The 23,183-nt window shown below is 38.3% G+C and overlaps 1 protein-coding gene across 9 annotated transcripts in view; it reads left to right on the forward strand.

The window, feature by feature from the left end:
* The window catches only part of IFT88 (intraflagellar transport 88), a 57,041-nt gene extending 34,116 nt beyond the window's left edge, over window positions 1-22,925 (forward strand). For all 9 annotated transcript variants that reach the window (XM_037376901.1, XM_037376904.1, XM_037376903.1 and 6 more), the window contains 6 exons: window positions 3,245-3,297; window positions 5,086-5,151; window positions 6,869-6,975; window positions 12,639-12,705; window positions 22,046-22,141; window positions 22,656-22,925. In XM_037376901.1, coding sequence (XP_037232798.1) covers window positions 3,245-3,297; window positions 5,086-5,151; window positions 6,869-6,975; window positions 12,639-12,705; window positions 22,046-22,141; window positions 22,656-22,777 — 511 coding nt within the window. In that variant the 3' untranslated portion in view covers window positions 22,778-22,925. The remainder of the gene's footprint in view (window positions 1-3,244; window positions 3,298-5,085; window positions 5,152-6,868; window positions 6,976-12,638; window positions 12,706-22,045; window positions 22,142-22,655) is intronic.
* Window positions 22,926-23,183: the final 258 nt, after the last annotated feature.

The raw sequence follows: 23,183 nt of genomic DNA on the forward strand, positions 1-23,183 counted from the left end.
TTTTGTGTTAATAGACCAACTAAAATTTGTGCAACTAAAATTCACTCAAAGTGTGAATTTTTCTTTTGTGTTATGGGAAACCTATCAAAAATCAGGCTAAGCAAAACTTAGTTATTGTCTTGTGCTGATCTAAAATTTGACATTCTTTTTGTTCTGTGAATCTGAATGACATGCATGAACAAGACAGCATGTGAACAAAAATGTGTACACTGTTATTCAAAGGAAGATCATACCATGAGTTAGGTGGTTAGAAGTTGGTAAAAAATACTAATTATGGTTTTGAAAGGGCTTGAGTTAGAGTAGTCATTAATTATATAAGAGAAAATCCAAGGGTTTTAAACCTCAAATAAGGTTTAAAAATTAAGAATACATAGAAAATATAGGCTTCACCCAAATTGTGGTATAATTGTAAAGAAATAGAGATGTAGAGCAGATGAAGATATGCAGGAGACAGTTAACAGAAATCGCAGTTCACAGGTTTGCCAGTATTCTTTTCAGTATGAATACTGGCCACATTAAATAAACGTATGTTGGTGTTCATGGCCTTCTTGGGAACTTTGGAAATAAACAGCTGAAACTAAAAAGAACTATTTCATAGTATTGTTTTGGCAAAGATCTAAATATTTTATGCTTCGTGTTGCACTCAGTCCATGCGTGAAACACAGAAGTATGTGGATTGTAAAGTACAAATTATTGGCATATAAAATTCTTCATTACTATTTGCAATTGTAATCTGTCTGTAATACAGAGAAATTATTTAGTGAATGAGGGAAAGGCTGTGGATTTGTCTGCCTGGACCTTAGTAAGGGCTTTGACACTGTCTCCCACAGCATTCTCCTAGAGAACTGGCTGTTCATGGCTTGCATGGGTGTACTGTTTGCCGTGTAAAAAAACTGGCTGGCTTGCTGACTCCAGAGAGTGGTGGTGAATGGAGTTACATCCAGCTGGTGGCCGGTCACAAGTGGTGTTCCCCAGGGCTCAGTACTGGGGCCAGTCCTGTTTAGTATCTTTTATCAGCCATCTGGATGAGGGGATCAAGTGCACCCTCAGTGAGTTTGCAGATGACACCAGGTTGGGTGGGAGTGTTGGTCTGCTGGAGGGCAGGAGGCTCTGCAGAGGGGTCTGGGCAGGCTGGGCCGATGGGCCGAGGCCAGTGGTGTGAGGTTCAACCAGGCTCAGTGCCGGGCCCTGCCCGTGGGTCACACCAGCCCCAGGCAGCGCTACAGGCTGGGGCAGGGGGCTGGGAACTGCCCGGTGGGAAAGGGCCTGGGGGTGCTGGCTGACAGCCGGCTGGGCATGAGCCCCCAGTGTGCCCAGGTGGCCAAGGGGCCAGCAGCGTCCTGGCTGGTGTCAGAAACAGTGTGGCCAGCAGGGCCAGGGCAGTGACCGCCCCCTGTACCGGGCACTGGTGAGGCCGCACCTCGAACCCTGGGTTCAGTGTCGGGCCCCTCGCTGCAGGAGGGACGTCGAGGGGCTGGAGCGTGTCCAGGGAAGGGCAGCGGGGCTGGGGAAGGGGCTGGGGCACAAGTCTGATGAGGAGCAGCTGAGGGAGCTGGGGGTGTTCAGCCTGGAGAGGAGGAGGCTGAGGGGAGACCTTATTGCTCTCTGCAGCTGCCTGAAAGGGGGGTGTAGGCAGGTGGGAGTTGGTCTCCTCTCCCAGATAACAAGGGACAGGACAAGATGAAACAGCCTCAAGTTGTGCCAGGGGAGGTTTACATTGGATATTAGGAGAAATCTCTTCACCAAAAGAGTAGTCAAGCATTGGAACAGGCTGCCCAGGGAAGTGGTAGAATCACCATCCCTGCAGACATTTAATAGACATGTAGATGTGGTGCTTAGTGACATGGTTGGGTGGTGAACTTGGCAGTGCTGGGTTAACAGTTGGACTTGATGATCTTAAAGGTCTTTTCCAACCTAAATGAGTCTATGATTCTATTTTTGTCTGGGATGAGATTATTAATAGTGGGTGACAAAGCATAGATGTTTCGGTGTTTTAGTATTAAAAATAGAACCTAGATATGCTAATTGATAAATATGAATGTTGCATTATAAATTGCTAGTAATTGCAAACAAGTTACATTTTAAAATTATAACTGTATTTTAACTGTGACCAGTATTTTTTAGTTTAACTTTGTTCAGTGTATTCAGTGTTTCAATCACAGTAATTACATTTTAAATTGAATTCTAAGATAACATGTTAAACGATGACTTGAGAAACAATTTTTCACTATTTTACATCTTACCAGCATGGACAGATCTATCATTAATAAAAGGAGTTGTGCAGCTAATGCTGATTGATGGCAATTTATTCTCTCTAGAGTTTTCATACTGAATTGCTTAATAAACTTTATTATGGTGTATGCTTGTCTCTTGCAAACAATAAAGGCAGCCATACTCAGCTGAAACTAAAGAAGGTGAAGCAGCTGTGTTTCATAAGCTTGTTTGGCAACTATCAGGCAAACATATTATTTAGAGTTAAAAATTACCTGTGCCCTGACTGGAGAGAAAAACTGAAGAGAATAACTACAAAACTATTCTGAAAACGTTGACGTGCAGTGCCTTTGGGATATACTACTGTAGCATTTTAAGCCACATGTGAAAAGTGCTTTGGCTTATAGGGCATCCTTATGCTGTTGACATGAAAATTTCCTAGATTTCAAATTATTTTTATAAGAATGAGAAAAAGGTCCAACACTTGTGGTACATGCTCAAACATCTCAAATATTTTCTCTGATGATATCTATCACCATTACGTGCTAAGAAGAAAGGGACAGGTAGCAGCTAGGGCTTTGAGGTGATGACACAGAGAAGCCAGAGTTCAAAGCTGTGAGCAGGGAATGTGCTTCCTGGCAGGGATCCCTTGGGCATTTGTGGGATGCTACTGCTGGGACTTCCTCAAAATACAGCTTAGTGTTTTGTTCTCCCTCATTGCATGGTTCTGTACCTCAGACAAAGATTGGTGGTTCGTGTGTCAGGTCTACTAATTCTGTCTGGTGCACAGAATCAGGAGCAGGAGAGACTATAACAGAACTACAAATGGGTGACGTTGAGGCCTGAAGACAGGAGCAGGATGCAGAGGTAAACTGTGTGTGAACTGAGCAGGCTAAATTCTTCCTGGGAAGGCGATATGCTACGTGAAAAATTTTAAGAGTAGTTTAATAGTAGGTGTTTAGCAATGCTATGCAGATTATTTTGCTTATTTATTGCCTGGCAGTGTGCATAATTTTATTTTATTTCTGTGCAGACCGACACAAGTGAAGTGGCAGCTGATGGTTGCCAGTTGCTACAGGAGAAGCGGTAAGTTCTGTAGCTTTTTTGTAATTGGCTGGAGGTTTGTAACTTTTTGTAACTTGTTGGGGTTGTTCAGCCTGGAGAAGAGAAGCCTGGAGAATGTATGAAGGGGGCTTATAAGAAAGAGGGAGAGAGACTTTTTACCAGGGCTTGTAGTGACAGGACAAGAAAGAGTGGTTTGAAACTGAAAGAGGATATGCTTACATTGGATGTAGGGGAAAAAAATTTAGGATGAGGGCGGTGAGGCTGGAACAGGTTGCCCACAGAAGCTGTGGCTGCCCCATCCCTGGAAGTGTTCAAGGCCAGGCTGGATGGGGCCTATGGCTGGGGTGTTGGAACTGTAGTCCTCAAAAGTCCTTCCATCCCAAACGATTCTGTGATTGTATGATTTGTTTTGTTTTGATTGATGTTTTGATTTTTTTCTTTTTTAAAAAATTTAGTTACATGTTATTTTGTTATGAATTTTCTGTATCTGTGTAATAAAATGTAACTTTTCTTTTAAGTCCTGGAAATGTCCCTGCACTGGCTTATGCATGAAACACTTCTTGTGCTGTTAAATAAGTAAAATAAAGAAGATGGTAGAGCATAATGATCTGATAGAAGGTTTTTTTAATGAAGTTATACTACCAGCTGATCTAACATGAGTAATTAGATTTTAAAGTTGCTTAATTCCCATTCCTTTCCAACAGCAGGTATCATTTTCTGATCTTAAAATACTATTTTAATTACACAAACAAAAGGCAGTCTTAATGTGCTGTATTTTCTTACTGGGAATATAATACGTTAATAAAAAAAAAACAACAGAAAGAGACTAATATTTCTGAGTTTTTTCATCACCTAAAATGCATTCAAGACACTTGATGATGTAAATGATACTCTTCTTTCTTGCTGGCCCATTTTGTCTCTCTCCTTTATGCTTCTTTAGAACTTTGCAGAACAGACTTCTATAATAAATTAGTGCATTTTCTCACTCTGCTCAGTAATTTAATACAACAGTGAGAAAAGAAACAGGACCTAGGGAAGTCAGTGAATTAAGAACAGTCAGCACCACTCAAAACTAGACAGATTAACTGTTTTCCCAGCAAAGAAGCACAATGGTTTTGGCTGCTTTTTAGATCACTTATGATTCATTGGCAAAATTCCCAGCTTACTGTATTAACACGTAGCAGGTCAGTTAGATCTATACCTCACACTAGGGAAAATAAAAATAGTGATATTTAACAAACTTTTTTTGTCAGGTGTTTTATGGATATGAGGTTTTAGATCCACAGGTTTTATCAGTCCTTTCCATAATAATCAAGCTGAGCCAAAACTGAAGGCAAAAGTCTTAAAGAGTAATTACTTCACTACCAGATCTAGGCAAAGGAGAGAGACACGGTTAGTATTCTGGTGGTAAGGAAGGACAGGCAGAGCTCAGCTGTTAGATTTCTGTTTGACCAATCTGTACATCTGCAGCCTTAGATAAGCCCTGGTATGCTTGATACAGCTTGTCTAGTAGGTGTGCCATAGAACAATGGGGTCCTAGAGGCAGGTCAATAAAGCACAAAAATCGGGAAACTCCTCTTCGTTAATTTTGTTATTTATGAAGTAATTTGGACTGGGTTTAGAAGCTCTTAATTTTTTCTATCAGTATTTAAAGAATGTTAAGTTTGGTTTTATCAGGTTTGATCTTGTAATACTAAATCAGGTACCCAAACTAAAAAGGTGAAGTGATGTTTAACTGTATCAGTTTCTCATCGGGTATTCCTTTTTATGTTTGGGTATGTGGGTAGGAGATGTTTGTTTTCTTTGCAGGTAACTACCAGAAAGCTCTAGAGAAATACAAAGTAATTCACAGAAAATTCCCAGAGAATGTTGAATGTAAGTTGTTTTATTGAGTGGTACAACTATCAAAGGAAACTTTGTTGCATTGAATATTTGTGTTAGTAATGGCGTGATGGAAGTATTTTTCATATGAAAATCTTTTCATGAACTAACATTTTTATTCATGCTACTGCTGCATGTTTTCTGTGACAACACTAAACCATGATTTAAGAAATATTAGGGTAATGCTGGAGGAGAGAGATTAAAATAAACTTCAGCAGATTGGTTGAGTTTTCTCAATCATACTTCCTACGTTTTCTAACTATGTTACGTATTTAATCTCTCATGATGAAACGTATATATATTTTACTTCTAGTCCCTGCTGGTTAAAACTCCTGCTCAAAGTTTCTAGGTAGGAGAAAATCTTAGCAACTGTTTTGCAAAATCCAGGCTTTCCCAGAGGTTGTAGCGGGTGAGATTTTGTTGTTGGCATTTTTAAGTACAGTTGGTCAGCCAGTCTCTGGAAAATCAATAGAGAATTTCAAACCAAACTAGAGGAAACAGAACTTCAAAGAGTATTTTGCAGAATCAGTCTCACCTGTACTATAAATGAAAAAGCCCTGTAGAAAATAGGGGTTGTCACTGGCTGTGGAAACAATCCTCTTACATCCCACACAGTGCCTCACTAATTCTAAAATACAGGATTGTCACCAGCAAACCTATGCTTTTAAATGCTATGTGAGAAGAACATTCACTGTATTTCAAAATAAAATTGTATTGTTCTGCTTTAACAAATGTGCTACTTTTTTAAAGAGGATTCATACAGCTCTGTTGTACAAGAGAAATGTGATACTGTTATTCCTTGAAGTTAAAAGCAAACTGTCATGTTCGTATTGGTCAGACATGTTTCGTAGGGGTAGATTATTTATTAAACCTTTTTGAATGCTTGTATTTTTCTGAATGTAGTTTCTACAAATTATGAAACGAAGGCAGGAGTTAGGCAAGACAATTTAACTGATTTTAAAGTTTTCTGCTTCTGAAACAACGGTTCTTCACTCATCCTTCCCTGGCTGTGTGCTCCCAGCCATCTTATGCACATTCTGGTGCTTATCTGATCCCTCAGTGAACAGGTTCAGCTCCCTAAACCAGCAGAGAAGTAACTTAGCACAAAAAGAAAAATAAGGTATTTGTGAAAGCAGTCAGGACAGTAATGGCCATGTCACGCTTGTTTCCGCTTCAGAGGCAGTTTTCAAAGGTATGTGGACGCATGCATAGGAATAGCAACAATGTTTTCAGAGTTTGGTATAGTGTCTCAGGAGATCGGTTTTAGGGGGTTTTTTTTGGTTCCATCATACAGTTACACTCAATCTTCATGTCTAGTTTGTTGGTTTTTTAATTCTATAAATACTAATCTTTAAAAAAATCAACCACAGCAACAGGGAAAACCAAACCATTCTGATTCACTTGGTATTTGTAAAATTGTTTTTAACAAAATGCCATTGATAGTGGCTCCTCGTGTCAGGAGCTGTGATCCAGATGAGTTAGTATGTCTTGTGCCTTCCACATATATAAATGTATTGTACTATTCATGGATATAGATGTTACATCACAGAAAATGTTGAATTATTTGCAAAATATCACAACACAAGGTAGAGTCACCTTGTATTCACAGTATTTGTGTTATTTGCTATTCTGTATGTCCAGTTGTGTTACGGTGCACTTGTAGTTTGACTTGCTTGTAAGCCTTTTTTTAATGGTTTTGCTTTTCATTTAGGCCTCCGATTTTTAGTTCGCCTCTGCACAGATATGGGGCTGAAGGAAGTCCAGGAGTATATGACAAAGCTCAAGAAAGTGGAAAAATTAAAAGAAATAAGAGAGCAGGTAATCTTCTTTCTTTCTGTGATTATACAGTATCACTGCATGTACATAGATGAAGCTAAAATACTGTTTGTGATACTTCAAGATAAAATGTGTATTAACTTTCTAGTTTAGAGAGGCTTGTGGTTTGTGATTTTTCAGGTTTTTAGTTTTGAATTACTGATTGGCCTTGTATCTGTCTGCACAGTTTTTGAGCACTGTTTTTTCTGTAATTTTTAAAATACTGGTGAAAGATGGGTTATGTGGATGTGATGGGAATGTTGGAGCCACCCACATAATTCAATATCTCTGGAATGTCGTCTTTCCTACTTACTTGCCAGACTGCATAAAGTGTATTTATGAGCCAAGTAATAATGCAACTATAGGGAGAGAAGGGGAGCCTAAGAATTTGTCCGCGTAGAACTCCTTTTAGCTATATACAAAGCTGTGACATTGACAGATTATGTAGGTAGAAGTAAATTATTCATGTTAGTGACAATTTTTAAACTGAAAAAAAAAAATAATGGAAAAGCTACAGACTGTGAAAGGTATGAGATCGTAACTTGCCTTCTGTTCAGAAAAGTGAGCATGGGTGTGCACGTATGTGCATCGTTTTTGTGGTATTTCTGTGATAAAGTAAGATTTTAAAATTAAAATCAACTTCCTGTTTGGAAAGCATTATCCATGCTGTTGAGCTGCCAACTGTTCAAGCTTGCTCTTCCTATCCAGTGTATTGCCTCAAAGCTACGTAGTCACGTTAGGACACAGTAAGTTTTACCTGATTTACTCTGACCCTAGTAACACTTACTGGCTCCCTTTTGATGTCAGATAACGTGTAAGTGCATCCTTAGTTACTTCAATTCCAGAGAGTTTGAGTATATACGTGTACGCTAGTACATTTTAAAAATTAAATTGACAGACGGAAACACTGATCAAAGGATTCCAGATTTATGCTACAATCTTACTTTGTGGGGTTAGTTGAAGTATATTGGTTTGGCTTTTCAGTAAATGTAAAATTTAAAGCACTTGGAAAAATGGACGAAAGAAGGCAGCCCACAAATGTAGTGGGACTAATATTCCTCCGTGTCTCACCTATAGTGGTATCAGTAAGCAAAACAGATGAGCAGATGTAATGTTCCTGTTCTGCAAAACTCATAATTAAGAGATCTCTCTGAAGTGTGTTAAACAGGCTTTGCTTGGTTTCTAGGGAATATCAGTTCAATGTCAGTGATATAAATAGTTCTTTGCAATAACTTCCAATACCTCAGGGCCTTGCTCTGGAAAGTTCAGAGATGAAACCAGTTAAAATGGGATTATTTTTTAGCTGGTAAGAGAGAGGTCCCTGGAGATGGAGAGGTTATCTATTTTCCTTGCATATAATTCCAGTATTTTTTTTACACTGAATATATTAATTATGTACCATAGATCTGCAAATGTTGAGAATTCTAAGGAAACCACTTTTTTCCTTTTAAGAAAGTTAATGTCTGAATAGGTTTAAGAAAAAAAAAAAGTAAAAGTAAAATTGTCACATCCTCCTGTTTATTTCATGTTGGATGTGGGAGCTTTCCTGAGCACATTTCTATACTTCCTGGTGGGGAAAAAAGCTACCAGTAGCATATTAAAAAAAATAAAAATCAAAGTTATTTAAGATTTTAATAACACAGAAATTAAGTTTAAATTATGGTGGGTTTTTTTTATTCAGACTACATTGTGTTAAGGGACTTCATTGAGTAGTACCTTAATGACAGAGGTATCAACGGAACCCAGTACAGATGCATGGTAGCACATGTTATGGCATAGTTATTTTAGGCTGTTCAGACTTCAGTAGTGATCGTAATTCAGCCATGGCATGGAAAACTCACTGTTTGTATTACATTTCAGTATTCCTGTTAAGAGTCTGGTGACTCTGTCCTGTCACAGAACTAACCTTGTAAAGCAGAATCAGAGAGTGGTTCAGGTTGGAAAGGACCTTTAAAGATCGCCTAGTCCACCCCCCTGCCATGGGCAGGGACACCTCCCACCAGACCAGGCTGCTCACAGCCCCATCCAGCCTGGCCTTGAGCACTGCCAGGGATGGGGCAGCCACAGCTGCTCTGGGCAACCTGTGCCAGTGCCTCACCATCCTCACCATAATTTTTATTTTTTTCCTTGTGCCCAGTGTAAGTCTACACTCTTTCAGTTTAAAACCATTGCCCCTGGTCCTGTCACTACAGGCCTTGGTAAGAGGTTTGTCTGTATCTTTCTTATGAGCCCCCTTTAAGCACTGAAAGGCTACAATAAGGTGTCCCCAGAGCCTTCTCTTCTCCAGGCTGAACAACCCCAACTCTCTCAGCCTGTCTTCACAGGAGAGGTGCTCCAGCCCTCAGATCAATTTTGTAGCTCTCCTCTGGCCCCGCTCTAACAGGTCCATGTCTTTCCTGTGTGAAGGACTCCAGAGCTGAGTGCAGCACTCCAGGTGGGGTCTCATAAGAGTGGAGTAGAGGGGGAGAATAAGGTATCTGTGATGGCACTTCCAACTAGTCAAAGCCTTAAGGTAGATCTGCCTAAATATTTTCCTATAGTTTGTTGCCCAGAAAACAGGCTTTTAAATTCAAGTAAGCCTGATCCTATTATAATTTAAACTAAACCAACTTTTTTATAAACAGAGAAAACTGAAATGCAGTAGGTTTAAAAAAAACCAAACAAACCCCAAACAAAACAACCCCCTCAGCCCTGCCCTGCCCCCTCAAACCCATCACCAACAATAGAAATCAAGCAGGTTTGTGGTCAGCTCGGTCAGCTTCATTCCTGCCAGGTGGGCACATGCTTCCAGCTTGAGTAAGCTCAGTGAGTTTCTGAATGGCAGCAAAATTCTGCCCCTGCAGTTCCTGGTAGATTCTCTTCAGAACCTTTGAAACTTGATCAGTTGCTTCCTGCTCCTTCTTGCAGTGCCTTGTCAGGGAGAGACGTGGACCCATCTCCCGCTTCTGGCTCTCTTGTCTGTCACACTCTGAAATCTCCCCAAGTTCAGTGTCTCCTCAAGAAAAGGAACAACTTTTTCTACCCCTCCAAGGAATCCACTTATCCAGTTTTCTTAAAAATCGACACCATTGTAGATGTAAAGGAACAAAGACTCTTAAGAAAAGAAAGATATTTTAGAATGTGCTGCGATTTAGTGTACTGCTGTCCTGTAGTAGAGATTGAATATCTTTCTGTGACTGTATGTCTTTTTGCTATTGGTATTACACCTGGGTTCCCATCCTCTGGTTTTGGGTTTGGGGATATTTTTTTTGTTGTTGTTTGCTCGGTTGGGGTGTGTGTGTGGTTTTTCAGTCTTATGACTACCATCTGGCTTTGGAAATTACTAGGTATTTTTGTCCTAAGAAATGCCAACTGTCATCCATGAGCATATAGTCATAAACTATACTTTCAAGTTCTAAAATTACCAAATTTTAACATTTCACCATGTAAGTTTCCAATAGGAACAATGGTTTCAGTTAGCAATACCAGATATAGGTCAATTCCTGCTCCCAGTTTCAGACTAACCTGTGATTTCTTGATTGCACCCAGTAAAGAGAAAATAGATAAATGCTAGTGTAATACACCTACATTTCAAAGTCTGCACACAGACTTAGTCTTCCTGTAGAAATTTATCAGAATTTGCTACTCTGGCATTGTTTTTCGAGAACAAGTATATCCACATGGAGTTTATTCCAAAATAAATATTCTTGAGTACTTATTTCACTCAGTTCTCAAACAGGGACAAGTTGTTAAATACTTCCAGCCAAGAATCTGGGAACATCTGTGGGGTTCGTTCCCTGTAGAAATTTTTCTCCCTGCCTCTTACAGGATTGGATTTTTACTGTAACCTTCGTATGTTGGTGGCTGGGTGGGTTTGTTTGGTTTTTACTGCATTAATCTTCCTTTTTTCATGTTTCAGTTTAAAGACAACAGGTAATGGTGTAAAAGTTCACACAACCTTCTTGGCACTGATGTATACACACATTACTATTTATTTCCGTTAAGTGAGCTTAATGACTGATAATGAGGGACTGATTGGGTGTGGTGTGAAGCAGTGATGATAGGTACGATTGCTGCGAGGGACTTACTGCCTTTACCTTCAGGCATCTGCATATGGACTGATCATCCTAAATGTCTTTTGCAGTCATGGGAGAGAAATAGGCAGTTTTAGGGTGGAAATCATTGGACCTATTTTAAGTGTCTGCTTTCAGTATAGGATGACTTATGAACTACTCACTTGGAACTTTACAGGAATTAGTCATATGCTTAAGCTGTAGTACTTCTGTAACGTTTTGGGAGTAAGGTCCTAGGATGCAAATGCCACAAGGGCACTGTCATGTAGAGACCACTTCCCTCTGAGAGACAGCAGCTGAGCTTCCGCTGGCAGACTTGTCAGTCATTCAGCATCTGGGGAGTCTGAATGTGCTTCCTGAAGGGCTGATATATGCTACTTCACTGGACTGTGAATAGGATATTTAATCTAGCATTCAGAGAACATATTTTAGACTTGAGGGTTTTCCAAAATAAATAAAAATTATGAGAAATTTTGATCCCCAACTGGATCACTCCAAGACCATTCCTGGTTTCATGCTAGGCTCTCTGCTTTCATGTCTGACTCCTGTGAGTTTTGATTTAAGGGTTCTTCCTTTTTCTGGTGGCATGAATCTTGAAGGTTCTTTCACTTCTCTGTCATTCTAACTTTGCCAGACTCCGTGAGGTTTTTCTGGTGAAAAATGAGTGAAGAAGCTACAGTAATTGACCTGAATACATGGTTAGGTGGTGCGCACATGTGTTTTAATCAGATCCTGAATTCATATTTTGGAATGAGATGCAGAGATTAGTTTATTAACAGCTGAGTGCTTTAAATACCAAGGTTTTGTACCTACCCATCAAAAAGTCCCTCACTGAGATGTACCTTCTTGTAATTGACAAGATACATGCATGAGGAACTTGGTGTTTTGCCAGCAGCAGAGTCTGTCATGCGATACAGAGGTATTGCTTTGATAAACTGTTAAAAGTTTTCAAATAACACTAAAAAAAAACACAGCTGGAAGATGTTTATGGTGCCTTCCTCAGTGCAAGAGAGCTGACTTTTCAAACACAGCTTTTCAGGTATTTACCTTCACCTTTATCTTGCATTTAACACTCAACAGCAAATTAAATTTTGCTGTGAAGTACAGTGCTGTGCCAAGTATTCAGAATTTAAGATCTATGGGGTGAATAGTTCTTTTTATAGATTTCCCTACTTTCCCCACTTTGAATCTTTACAATAATAAAATGCTTGTGGGATTTACAAGACATTAATAGGCAGGGGCTACTTTGAACTCATGCAAGAAGGGCTGTGTTGCCTGTTTTTTCAGCTGTACTTTACAAAAGTACATCTGAACTATTTTTATGCACGTTCCTTGTATAAATTTTATCTGAAGAAAAATAATTTATTGAGATTTTCTGTTTGAATTTCATAGAACTCGTTTTATGTAAACGTTGGATTTAACGTTGATTTTAAGGACTGTTTTGTGCATTGAAAAACCAAGGTTTATTAGTTACAGCGTAGTAAGCCTAGTTTAATGTTCTTCTACTGTTTTATTAATAAAAGCTAGGTTGAGTTTTCAGTGATTATCTCTAATGTATATTACTAAATGGGGGTTTTGTTCTGTTCTTTTCAAATCTTTTTCACTGTTCTCCAGCGCATTAAATCTGGCAGAGATGGCAGTGCACGTAGCCGCAGAGAAGGAAATGTTGCTGGTGATACCAGTAAGTACTTAATGTTTAAATATCAGATTTGTCATGATCCTAAAGAAAACAGTTTTCCTTACAGTGTTTGTAAAACCGGTTTACATTCTGAAATGCACACAAATATGCATTGAGTAATATGCGAGTACTTCACAAATTTTGTTTCATGCCTTTTGATAATTTTGATAATCTCATTGCTGTATGAAACCTCAACCAGTATAGATGGATTTGGTCTAAGGTTTGTACTTTATATACAGATCTCAGTGTATTCCAAAAGCTAAATTTCTACTTGTTTTCACTACTCTTGACTTGAACTTTTTTGTCCCATTAACTTTGGAATATTTACTATAAGGAATCATTTATTATAACAAAGCAGAACATGTAAGCCATGAAAAACAGGAATTCGTTGTGTCTTTATTTAACATGGAGGAAAGGGAATTTTGTGTCCACCGTCTTGTATATTACGTTAGGTGTTTGTTACAAGTTCAAGAGGCTATTTAGTGCAACCAACTCCATAAATAAGGAAAACACACCCATGCTGTCTTTGAGCTCCCTTTTCCCCTTTCCCAGTATAGCAGAGTGAAGTACTAGCATCTTTGATAGAGGAAAGCTTGCTTTTGACTACTAGTTTCTCTGCTGCTATCGATGTACAATGCTGACTTTCATAAGTTGTAAAACTCTACCTCTGGAAACTGGACTGTTCCATCTTTTCTGCACTAGGTAGTCTGCATATTGCTGAGCTAATGATTTTCCCCTCACATTATTAAATCCATGAAATGTTAGTAATGTTAAACCTAACTGTTCCCCACTGCTGTGCTAAGGAATCTAGCAGACTTTAAGCTACTTCAGCCACCTGGGGAAAAAAATAAAAATCCCTATTTTGACCCAAAAAGGAAATTGTTTCTTTGTATTCTGCTTTTGGTTTATCTTAATATCAGTGGGCCTCGTAAAAAGATAAGCCCTATAAATTCTTGCTTCTTTTCTCTTCCTTTTACAGAGAAATAATGTATGGATTTTTTTTTCTTACCTGTTAATCTTATTTCTCCACCTACATAGCAGATGCTTTACTATACTTATCCAATTCTGTAGGGTCATGAAAAGTCATGTTAGATTTATGAAGAGTGTTCTCCTGGGTTCTCTAAGGGTTAAGAATGAGTGTTGGGTACTTAAGAGAAATTTCATTCCTTTTTCAGCCCAGTAGTTTTACTAGAGAACTTTTAAATCATTTCTTGATATGTAGGAAAAACACCATTCACCTAGGATTGAATTTTACCTGTTCTGGGCCTCAGGCCAAAGTAATTCTTGGGGTGAAATTCCTTATTTTGGTAGCAGAGAGGGATGGAAATGTTTCTGGACTCTCCTTTTTTACATAAGCCCTATGATCAGGCAGCCAGCTGGAGGTGCTAGCAAAACAGCAGTGTAAGAAAGCATCGTTCCCTGATTTCTGTCATAAAGTGGAGATCCACTTTGGCTTATAATAAATGGAAATTAAGAGCAGCATTGGTAGCAGGCAAGGGTATTTACAGTTGTGCAAAACATTGCATCAGACATATAGGCAAAGAGCAGAAAGGTTCTCTTTTCTTACAGCTGTATTTTGTAATTAGCTCTATCCTCATTAGTGAAAAAAGGGTATGTTAGAAGGAGTGAGTCAGTAATTTAGCATTTTTCCATCTTGACTGTTACTTATATGCTCTTTTGCTAAGACAATGTTAATCCCCCCAAACTACCAGTTTGGCAATACTTCTTTTAAAGACAGAATTATAATCTATGAGTTGTCTTTTTCTTAAATTAAAAAAAAAAATTAAAAAATCCCTTCCTCTCCCTTCCAAAGTTGAGCACATGAGGAACTTTGACTGCAAGCTCTAGTAATTCCAAGGTATTACTCTCGGTATGGGGGGGGAAGAGTAATTGGCAAAGAGCGAATGCAGACATTTAGGATGGTAACAAAAAGAGGATGAGAGGGTAAGCAGGGTCAGAACTGACCTAGAATTTGTCCTATCAATAATTCTTAGATTGTTGCTCAAGATATTATGTCAAATTCATGAAAGAATGGGAAAAAACAGAATTTGGGACCAAATCTGTATAAAAGCATTTTTGGGAGGTCTCCGTTATACAAATACAGTGTCAAAGATCCAGCCTTTCTGGAAATGACTCGGCAAACAAGCAGAGGTACAAAGAAGGTCCTGTATTGAGCCTGGAGTTAACTTTCTGCTGGGATTCCTAATTAAAAGTTGTGGTGAGATGTACTAACATGTATTTTTAGAAGGAATCAAAGGCATTATGCATTTTTTAACTAGTAATGTTGATTCTGGGGAACCTTATCAGTGAAGAAACTGCACGGTCATGGTAACAGATGTTAAACGCTATGTTGTAGTGTGTCTACGTTTTACTGAGGGTGCCTGAGAGAAACCCGAAGACCCAAACATTATTTTGCCCAATGTTTGGTGGTTATGAGTCTGTATTTTTCAGATTTCTGTATATGGCCAGTTTGAAGATGCATATGAAATATAAACACGGTTATTTTATTTCAGAATCTTAATACACTATTGATAAAATAATAGCTTCAAAATAAAAAAAAAGATCATTTGTATACATTTTAAGATTAGTCTTTTCCACTGGTGTTGCCAAGACCTAAAGGGATCATTTTCCTACGCTGTATGAGGGATTTGCCTTCGTTACTGAATCCAGCGAAGCATGGAATCCTCCTTAGTTTAGTACTTACTAGCTAAATGAAGTGTGTATACATTCCAAATATTTTAGGTGTGATGCATGTTTTATTTCTTTCCTCTTACCAGCTCACTGGTCCCTATCCTTGCTGGCATTCCTAACAGATTCTGCCTCCACCCCCAAAGTATTTTGTCCCTATGCAGCTATTTATATTAGGAGTATTAATAATTCAGGCTTCCTTGTTTTAGGAGTTCCTCCTAGAATTGCTTTTAAAGAGCAAGCTAAGAGGAAAGAGAACTGAGTCAGCAGGGTTTGTACTTCATAGGACACCTACTACTTTGGCAATATAAATTAAAAAAGAAGGTGCATGAGATGCATTAAAGCATAATTTGAAGAATATGATTATCTGTCCATCTGTGCATGGATGGCAGACAGAACGGAAAAAGGGAGACTAAGAAAACTGACCTCTATATCAATGTCAGTTAAAGTCTGCTCTGGTCTTGTGAGAAGGATAAGCGTTAAATCTAAAATGCCTACCCAAAACTGAACACATCTGTTCACTCTTATTGTAAAACAACGAAACTTTGTTATCCCCACAATTATCAGATTTATGATTTTCAGTCTTTTTTTATTCCTGTTGGAAGTAGATGACATTGATACACTCTCTTAAAATTCTTCTTTTTAATTTAAAAAAGGACAAAGGAAAAAAAGAAGAAAAACAAACTAAAAAAATCTGAAGGGAACTAACAGGACATCTGAGTTTAGACAGTTCTCAAATATTTCCTTTGCAATAATCTTTTCTTGTTTTCATACTCAGTTTTTTTGTGTTTTGCAGAGATATGATAGTAATATCCAGAATTTGGAAGTTAGGACACTGTGGTTTTTGCTACCCCAAGAGATTTTTACTGTTCAAAAGCATAAGGCCTTTCATAGGTAAAGTATGACTTTAAGGAATACATTACCACAGCAGTGTTTACTTGGTCTCTGCGTTTGCGCTGCTGTCTGAATGGGAAGTTTTGTACTGGCTGAGAGGAGCCATGCAGTCTCAGAGAGCAGCCCAAAGAAGTGGTGTTGAATTCAGAAGATGAAAGGCTGAGCACTTTGCATTCTCCTTTTTACCTAAGCCTGCCCAGATGAATTTGAAAAGGAAACCGAAGAAGAATCATTTAGGTGTCTTTTCCCTTCTTCATCTCACCTGTGAAATTGTCAGTGGAGAAATGGGTTTGTCTATCCCAAACAAACATCCCATATCCAAACACCCTTTACTGGCCATAGGGATGTCCTCATATAATTTGGAAGCACATTATAGATGTTAGGGCTATAAGCATCTCAAATAATCTTGACTGTGATAGAGCAAGAGATTCTTTTGTTACCCTGCAGCCAGGACTTCACAATCACTTATATTTTCTAGGCTTTGTGTGCCTTTGATTCCTCGTTAATTAGAAATAGTTGTGGGATGGTTCCATTGGTTGTGTGTGGGGAAAAAACTATAATTTAACAGACAGGGAAAATATGAGTGAAGAAAACATCTTGTTTTCTGCATCTGAACTCACCTAAGGAGTTTGCTGAACTGACATACCACAAACAATTTTAATTCAACAGAATTTCAAACCAAAATTAACTGCAGCAGAGTTAAAAATTGCATCTGCTTCCCATGCTGTTTCTCAGTTTTAATATGTTGCTTTGCCTGCTGTGCTGAACGTACTGTTCTTTTTGGTCAAACCAAACCAAAGCACTCTCTTCTCCAAAAATGGTGTCTTCATCCCAAAGATGAAAGATACGCAGAGCCGCATTTAAACACATTCTGGATTTAGTGAAGCATCCGTAGTCTTTGAAAGCGTTAGCCCACTATGCACTTCATTACATAAACATTTTACAAAGGAGGTGGATTACCAGACAACCTTACCCTTTGATGTCTATTCCTGATGAGTAAAATGGTACTAAGAATTCTGATTTATGTCTTTTGTCATACTGGAGGAATTTCAAATGCAGTAGTCTTATCACTGTTATTGCAACTAATGCAATTCCTTTAAAAAATAAGTATAAATATCGTGGATTTTATTGGTTGAAGTGATACACACACAGGTATCTTGCTTAGTAGGAAGTACCGAAACACTTAAAAAGATAGAATCTATTTTGCTAGATATCACTACTTAAAATAGGATTATTCCAAAATAGGATTACTTTTGCAGTATGTTGCGTTATTCATTATTCTGCCATATAAAATTAACCATTTTTTTAAGCTAAGTTTATACTTTGTTTACAGATATATATATATGTATGTTCATATGAAAAAAGAATAATTTTTCCCCCTTTAAATTGTATGTGGAGGAATTAGTTTAAATTAGTTTTTGTAGAAAGTTGAACAAATCTGAATGAACAGAGCATACAGTACTTCTAATACAATAATTTAAATATCCTAGGTATATGGACATAGTTTTTAAATGAATGAGAGGAAGGAATGTGCTGTAAAAGATGTTAGCATGCAGAGTATATGATTTATGTCTTTATATGCCTAGTTCTCAGTTAAGGCTATTGAACACGGACTATGAGGGAAAGATAATGTCAGCATGATAATCCAAGTCTCAGGTATAATCATATTACAGAGTAACTGTTGAGTCATTTTAAGTAAAAAAAAATAAGGAGCATATATTAATTGCGGTGAAGGTTTCCTTAGATACAGAGAGCAGTTTAATTCAGCAGTAGTCTTCCATTATTCAAAAATCTTTATTTAATTAGGAGCATGTGTTTGTACAGTTACTAGCGTAATGCAGGTAGAATGAATTTGCAGTTTGAGAAATGTCTACCTGTAGTCCTTTGATTGCAAGTGCAATCAAACAGAAGTTAACACTCAAAGCTGTACTATTAGTAGAGAAAAACTACCAAAAAAAAGCGTTTTGTGCAGTTTTTATTATTATCCTTTGTCCTATTGTTCGCTTTGTTTTCTTCTGTATATTACTTTAGCGAAAGTTAGTTTCGTTCCCACAATTCAAAAGCTGGAATGTATATAAAATCTTTTTCCTGTATTTGAGAGAGGGGGGCAGGGGACAGCGAGTAGAAACTGTAAAACTCACCTGCCAAAAGTATGCATGTCTGATAAAATGCTTTAAAAACAGTTCCTACCCTGAAGTTCTCTTCACTGTAGAATATAAAAATCCAGAAGTCTACATTGCAAACTTATATTCCTTAACATTGGCCAAATTATGTATGTACGTACACTGAATAAAAACATATAGGTGATTCATCTACTATGTAGATGATCTACTATGACCTACAAAAAGTAATTTCAAGGTGAGATTTAAACTTCTGGCTATTCATGTTATATGGTCAGCAGAATTTTTAATAGCTGCCGTAATGGCAGCCAAATCCTGTATCCCATGGCAGAGTGTCAAGGAAAAGCTTTGCCCCAAATAGCTCAACAACGAGGACATTGCTCCTGAAAGATGGAACTGTGGGTCTGGACTCCCTCAGGTGAAGGAAGGCATTGAGCCAGACCTGAGCTGCTGGCTGACATTGTGGAAGATAGATGGTGTCAACCACCTCTTACTTTCTTCCAGATGTACTTTAAAGTGTGCTGCTCTTCCACGTTTTTAGGTATGCTCGGAGTGTAGTACAGTCCATGGAGACCTGATGTAGTTTTGCATATTAGCTTAATTTAAACTAATTGTGGGCTGCTACCAGAAGAGGTGTTAACCTTCCCTTCACTCTTGCTGTAGATATAATGGTCATATAGAGGTAAGGTGAGCTGCATTACTTTGCTGATCCCCTTCAGAAAAAGTTTTTATTGAGTTATTTTAAACGTATCGTAACCTACTCCAGCACAGCCTGCTACCACTTGACAGCATGTGGAGGGGGATGTGATGGAGGGCAGAAAGGGCAGGGTGCTCCTCTCTGTGGTGAGGCGGGGCTAGATTGGTAGGTTCAAAGTGAAAGAGGTGGAACTCCTTCTCTCAGGTTGTTCTGGATTTTGCAGGGGCTCAAGGGAAGACTGAACAAGTCCTTAGAGAATAAATCAATCAATCCACTATTAAATATGAAGAGCTGCCCCCTTTCCCAAACACATCCTTGATTTACAAATTGTTGGAAGCTAGGAAATTATTCTTGGAGAGGTACTGTATATGCTTGCTCTACTTACGATGCTCTTCTCTAATCATCTTTTTCTTTTGGATGGACAATAAGCCAGTTTAGATAGGTCTTTAATCTAGTAAGGCATCTATGTTCTTGCTGCTTGAGTGTCAAGACAACGCTGTGCCCATAGACACTTACTCTTCATAGTTTTTCCCAGGGTGTATTCAGTCAAGGTGGGATGTACTGTTCGAATAACTTGCTGCTTCTGGAAAGAACAGTTCAGACCCTCTCAGCGCTTCTTTCCTTTCACATTCCTGGTCATATGTTCTTGCTGCTTCCCTTGCACTATTCTAGCATTAATCTAACCCTTTGATGACTTGGTTCAGTTCATGAAGTGCAGTAAATAATGTGTTTGGGCAACTGAATCAAGCCTAAAAAGCTGCATTTGCGTGAACAGCAACATTTGCTCACTGTCACAGCATTCACAATCCCATTTATTGAATGGCTGACAGTCGGAAATGGGAACTTGCTGCAGGTGTCTTGCTGCTCAGGATGGCCATTTTGGGCAACTCAGTCATAGCGGTAAGTGCTTAAGGAACTTCAGAGCTATGCAGGTGTTGGGGGGGTGGGGATGGGGGCAGCTGGTGAGGTTTAGATGCTTCAAGGGTTGTACAGCTGCTAGATGGGGAAAGAAAAGGGAGGGAAATTTGGCTTTACTGCCTTCATGGATGTAGCCCTAATATAACTTAAAGGTCCCAGAATGTCCCAAGAAAACTTCTGTTTTCAATTGTTTGTTTTAGGGCAGTAAGATGTACAGGTAATTTCTGGGTATTATGTTTGTCTACCATCCTTTTTTCTTCCTCTTGCAGGTAATATAAAATCTTTCACCTTCCTCTAGTGGTGGTCTTCTCCTTCACAGTTGAAATCCTTTGATATGCCATCTTCTTCCTCTTTTCGTTACACCCAGTTCTTCCTTTCTGGAACCAACCAATTAAACCTATGGAGTTTCTTTGATCAGTTTTTCCCTAGTACAGCTCCTGCTGTATTGTTCCTGTCTTTATATCTCCTTCCTGCTTCTTCCAACTTTATCCTTGTTTTGTAAATTCCTTGTTTTCCATTGCACAAGACTGCCGCCTTCTATCCTACTCATTCTCTCCCTGTTAAACATTTTGTATCCTCCTCTAAACTGTCCTCAAAATGTTTTCACCCCACCATCTTTGAAGCTCTCAGCATTCACCTTGTTGATGTGCAGGCCTGTCCAAAGCCCGCTGAAATCAAGAGGCAGCCCTTTTCTAATCTCACAGCACTTTGGTTGAGCCCCCACAGTCAAACCCAGTGATTGCTTTCCATTTCTTCAAATCCCTTGTTAAGCACCCATTTCTTTCATGAAACCTGTTGGTATGAATTGATCCAAGGGAGATCGAAGTACATTAAAATAGATTTTCCTGGCTTTGAAATTTCAACTGTAATTTGTCTCTTGTAAACACATTAACTGTTGACATGTGACTGCATGTATTAGATCTTTCTTGGAGCAGAGACATTGTCTTTCATTTCAGAGCTTAGTAAACTGAAGTCTGCAGTAGTATTTATAGAGAAATAACGGTTTGTCATCTTTGTGGAAGTTGTTTGTTTGGTTTTGAATACTAACAATATTTATAAAAAGAACATTTATAGTAAATAAGACAATGGAAAAGTGTTGCCAAGTCCAGACTTTGTAATTAACGTTTGCTGAATGAAACCCATTTCTCCTCCTTACAGATGGAGGACTTCTAATAACAGCATTGTTTCATGTTGTAAATGAGCATGTTTGTTTTTGGCTGCATGGCATGTCCTGCCTTGTAAATATACCAAGCCAAACATGAAACATTTTCTCCTAGGAGAGAAAAATTGCATAAAAATTTGTTGTAGCAGCTGAAATTGAAAGTTTGCCATGAATCTGAAAAAGAGATTCAGAGGTGAACAGAATATTTAAAGTGTCTGGAATACTGCTGTGGCAAGAGAATGTTAATCTGATGTTGTCTGGGCAGGAGGCAGCCCTTGGAGCCAACACATTCCGTGGGGCCCTGCTGCAAACTGAGCTGCCAGCACAGTGTTTACAGCAAGATGCAGGGCCAGGATGCTCTGTATACATGAACACTGTCTGCCTGCCGTGCAGACAGCATATGCCAAATATACTCTTCTAATTAAAAGCAAAATTAGTGTTGTATTTAACATTGACACTTTTGAACAGGTGATCACACTAATATATTAGTGCACACAGACATATGAAATATCCATATACATTGTGACTCTGTTTATACTTGTCATGCTTATTTTAACTCCAAAATGTGACTGTAATTTATAAGCAACTGAAAAGTTGAAGGAGAAGTATTTTAATGCATTTACTCCAAAGTAAATAAGACTGTATATATTCTTTTTAAATTAAAACACGTGTGGACACAGTGTCCATTGTGTTTTAATGACCACTATTACAAATGAGTACTGTATCCATCATGAAAAGATGGTTTCATCCAAATCTTGTTTGACAGATAGTAGCTGAATTTATGTTGTTCTTATATCATGATTTCACAGAACATAACAGCATGTTATATGTCTTCAACTGTTGTTGGTTTTTTCTCCTCCCCAGATAGTGGTGGTACCAAAGGGGAAAGACTGAGTGTCAAACTAAAAGCTTTTCCTGGAACAAGTGAACCCTATGAAAGCAGCACCAGTAAAGAAATAGGCAAGTGGGCATCTTATACCCTCTTACTTTCCTGGCCCTCAAAGAGAAGGGAGATGGAAAAAATAAGTTATTGGAAGAGCATGTAAAATTAGACAATTAAGAGAATATTTTCCTCATGAAATAAATGTGAAGAACGGCTTTAGCTTTGTTGTTCAAATCTCACTATAAAGTAATTGTGAATATTAAGAAATGTGGCCCATGTAAATACTTATTACTTTTAATATTTGTCTGCTGCATCCTTTAGTCAGTTCTTGTGGTTGTGCAGTCATAAGTTCTTCACTAAGACTGAATTTTCAAAGGAGTTTAAAAACCTAATCCATGTGGAATGTGGTACTTCCTAAAATGCCTTTCCTTAACCAACTCATCAGTCTCGCTGTTCCATGCACTTTTCTGAAGTCTTTTTCTCACTTAATGATAGTAATAAAATAAACTCTTGTGTTTGATTGTATACGTTTGAAACAAAGCTAAAATTACTTGCAGGTGACTGTTTCAAATGTATTTATTTAAACCCTAGATGCATCCTACGTAGATCCACTTGGACCACAAGCAGAAAGACCAAAAACTGCAGCAAGAAAAAGAACGGAGGAAGATGACTTTGCTGATGAAGAACTAGGAGAGGATTTGCTTCCAGAATAGCATATGGTCCACACATAATATTTTATCCTTCTACAAGTTCTAGCAGAAAAACTTTGACCCATGATGATTTTATAGTGGATTTTGATAAAATACTTGTGAAATGCTTTGGATATATGGTATCTTACATTAAAAACACGGATATAAAGTTGCAGTGTCTTTTAGAATTAATTTTAAAAAACCCTGAGGTTATTTTACTCATGCATCAAAACTACACAAGTATTCAAACTCATTGCAAACTATATCAAAGATGTAAAGCTTTTGCTTTCAGAGATATGTCCAATGATAATATGAAACAGCATCCCCCACAACTTCACCTTTGAATGTGAAATACCTCAAAGCAGTGTTGTAAAATTGAAAGTCCCATGTCCTTCATCCAAAGCCAGAATGTATTTAAGGCCTGTTAACT

Source organism: Falco rusticolus, chromosome 2 (genome assembly GCF_015220075.1).
Source record: "Falco rusticolus isolate bFalRus1 chromosome 2, bFalRus1.pri, whole genome shotgun sequence".
Taxonomy (NCBI): domain Eukaryota; kingdom Metazoa; phylum Chordata; class Aves; order Falconiformes; family Falconidae; genus Falco; species Falco rusticolus.